This window comes from Galeopterus variegatus, unplaced genomic scaffold (genome assembly GCF_000696425.1).
Source record: "Galeopterus variegatus unplaced genomic scaffold, G_variegatus-3.0.2 Scaffold5768, whole genome shotgun sequence".
In the NCBI taxonomy this organism is placed as follows: domain Eukaryota; kingdom Metazoa; phylum Chordata; class Mammalia; order Dermoptera; family Cynocephalidae; genus Galeopterus; species Galeopterus variegatus.
Genome location: NW_007731879.1, coordinates 42,850 through 45,985, shown reverse-complemented (window position 1 = coordinate 45,985; position 3,136 = coordinate 42,850). Strand labels below are relative to the sequence as shown.

Sequence of the window (3,136 nt, the reverse complement as noted above, 5' to 3'; positions counted from 1 at the left end):
AATTTCATAGCCTCCTAATGCCTGCAATAGTTCCTTGTGCAATCACAGAGTGGAACATCTCCTCAAAGTCATATGTTTACAAAGGAATTAAACTACCCACGCTGGCCCCTTACCCTGATCCTCCACGTCCATTTCTTTACAAAAGCCAATGAATTCCTGAAAATTTGATGAATTATAGCCCATGAGACATATGCCAGGAGGGCCAGGACCTGGCTTCAAGTGCAGCAAATGAGGAACTGCACTTTTGTTGGGTTTTTATTTACTTGGAGTGCTGAAGTGGGACCAGCCTGGGGCATCCCCAACATGCTGGAGAGCTGCATTTGCTGATGGGCCATCACCTCCAGAAAGTCAGACAGCCTGTAGGCCCACCGCAAGACCGACGGCCCACAGAGGCCAGCTGCAGGCCATGGCACAAGCAGACATGTCTGCAGGTGCTTGGGTCTCATGCATCTGGGCTCTGAGGGCACCTGGAAGTCAGAGAAAGGCCAGCTCCAGGTCAGAAGGAGAAAGGCAAAGGGCTGCTGCTGCCCTCCTTCTGGAACCTTCTCCTCTAACTCAGGGAAGGCGAGGGACCCAGGATGCTTGGAGCCATTGCTCAGCCACCAGGAGCAGACCTGCCTTCTCCCTTGGGTTTTTCATAAAATAGTCACATACCCAGAGAGTGTTGCTAAGAAACAGGGAAATTAGCTCCTCTCCTTCACTTCTGGCATCCCCGGGCCCGAGGCAGCCTGTCAAGGGGCCAAGGCCCAGGCCCAAGCTCAGGGCTGGAGGACCAGGTGGTGATTAGATGGTGGCACTCCTGCCAGGGTGTCTCCGGATAGGGACTGTGACACGCCAGGCCCAGGCCCGAGTGGAAGCCTTCTTCCGCTTGGCATCCAGGTTCTTCATGTAACTCAGGACCCACTGCTGCTTGGGGTCGGCACAGAACTTCTGGCCCTTCTTGGTCACGAAGCTAGGGGTGAAAATGATAGGGCTGACGTGAGGCCTGGTAGGGACCTTGGGCCATTTCACTTTATGGGTAGGTGGGTATGGAAGCCCATAGAGGGTGAGCTGCTTGCCCAGACCTCCAAGCAAGTTACTGTCCCAATGTCTCTGTGTGTTTGTGCCTTTGTCTTAGCAGTGGAGGAAAAGTGAGGGTGGGGGGTAGGGGTGTGGAGCTCACGCAGCCCAGCCTTTAGATGACGCTTGGTCTGAAGGGAGAGACACAATCTCCACCCACAGGGAGAGGAGAGCAGTAGAAAATGCAGTGAAGCCCCCACCCCAGAAAAAAGACAGATGCCTCCAGTTTACACACTGTGCACACAAGTGTGGCCGATGAGGACTCCAGAGCTGGGAGGGGAGACTGGGATGTCCTCTTCCAAGCCAGCTCTGAGCTAGGGGGTGCCAGCTAGGGAACTGAGCCTGGTGCCAGCTGGGGAAAATTATACTAATGTCATATTTCTATTGTACGCCACTGTTTACAAATTGAGTTCACACTTGCCACCACATGTGAGAAGAAGCTATGAAGTTCTTTAGGCTCCAGAGACCCAGCTACCCATGTAAGCGAGTCAACTTTCTGAGCCTCAGTTGCCCTCTGTAAAATGGGAACAATCATATCTATCCCAGGGAATTGTTGAGAGGATTAGTTAAGATAATGTCATGCGCCCTGTATAGTGCCTAGTAAGTCTTTGGTGCTCAACAAATGATTGTTGAATCTGAATCCTCCCCCTAGTTTTATGGACGAGGAAGCCGAGATGACTTCCCCAGGGATGCACAGAGCTGGGTCCTGCTGACTTTGCTCCTCAGGGACCCTGGAGGCCCGTCTTTCCCAGCCCACTCCTGTCAGGCCTCCAGGGAAAAGTACTTACATCACCCCTGCTACGGGGCAGATGCTCCTGTTGGGCAGCTGGTAGTTTACCACTCGGCTTTCAGGAATTTTCTTGGAAATAAAGGAGATGCAGCAGGAAGACGGGATGACCACGGAGCCTAAATGATGGAGAGAGAAAAGAGCCACGTCCTTTCCCAGGCTGTCCTTGGCTCTGTGCCTCGATCTGGGGCTTGTCCGCTGCACCAGCACCACCCCCTCTCAGTGCTCCCCTCTGGCCACAGGCGGGCTGGTCCTCCACGCTCTGCTGTGCCATCCCAGCCATACCCTTGGAACTGTGTCCTGCCTGGGAGACCCAGGCTGGGGCTGGAGGTCTCACCTGTGGGGGTGACATGGTGGGCCCCAAGGGCCAGGAGGAGGAGGCTGGCTGCAATGGTCAGGTGGCCCACCATGTCCTGGGAACAGAGGCAGCAGCTCAGGGTTCGGTGCCAGGTTGTGAGAGGAGCAGATCTGCAAGTAAGTGACCTGGTTCCTTGCAGAGCACCCCAACTTCCCTCCCTCTGCCTTTTATAGGGGCAGCTAAGGAGAAATCTATGCAGATATATACCCCACGCCCCCTCCAAGCTTCCTTGAAAATCCTGCAGCCTCTGAAGTCTGGAAAGAGGAAGTTACTGCACAGCTGAGTCAGGGGTTATTGGGGGATTGATAAGAGTGAGTTGAGGGAGAGGGACACTGCCCTGCCCAGGCCAAGTGCAAAAGCTTTGGATGCAGATGGGCTCCTGGCTGTGCTGCCTACTTCCTGTGGGATCCTGGATAAGTCACTCACCTCTCTGAGCCTCGGTTTCTTCAGGTGAAAATAGACAGAGTCATCCCCATCTTCTTCCTTCATTCAATCATTCATGCATTCATTCATTCACCCAGCTCCTACAGGGCATGTGCCACGTGCTAGGCACTGGGAGGCTTCTACTGGGGAGACAGGTGTGTGACCAAGCGTGTGTGATCAATGAAGAGAGGCACTGTCAGTGCCTGTCCATACCCTCTCAGATCCCTCTACACCAGCTCTTGGTGGCCTTGCATTCCCAACAGCAGGTACCTGCACCCTCAAGCTGCTGAAGCCACTTAGCCGATAGGCTCTAGGAAAGCGGGAAGTGCCCGGAAATTTACATCCTTGGGGTAGCTCCATGTCTGCTGGAGAGATACAGACTCCAGACCCAGCACGGCCTGCACTGTTTCCTGAGTTTCTGACAGCACTGAGCCAGCTACCCTCCGTGCAGAGGGGGACTTTGCTTGACCTTACCCTCTGGGTCTGCTTCTTCCTCTTCTGCCGATCTG

General features: G+C 54.2%; 1 protein-coding gene across 1 annotated transcript; it reads right to left on the bottom strand.

The window, feature by feature from the left end:
* Nucleotides 1-783: 783 nt before the first annotated feature.
* Nucleotides 784-2,256, bottom strand: CCL24 (chemokine (C-C motif) ligand 24). The gene is made up of 3 exons (XM_008589941.1): nt 2,184-2,256; nt 1,848-1,965; nt 784-952 (listed from the first exon to the last, which is right to left on the bottom strand). The coding sequence occupies exons 1-3, from the start codon at nt 2,254-2,256 to the stop codon at nt 784-786; spliced, it is 360 nt and encodes a 119-aa protein (XP_008588163.1).
* Nucleotides 2,257-3,136: the final 880 nt, after the last annotated feature.

Coding starts and splice junctions, on each gene's coding strand:
- CCL24 (XM_008589941.1), bottom strand. CDS start 2,256: ATGGTGGGCCACCTGACCATTGCAGCCAGCCTCCTCCTCCTGGCCCTT. Junction 1,966..2,183: donor CCACCATGTCACCCCCACAG/GTGAGACCTCCA, acceptor TCCATCATTTAG/GCTCCGTGGTCATCCCGTCT. Junction 953..1,847: donor TGCCCCGTAGCAGGGGTGAT/GTAAGTACTTTT, acceptor TTTCACCCCTAG/CTTCGTGACCAAGAAGGGCC.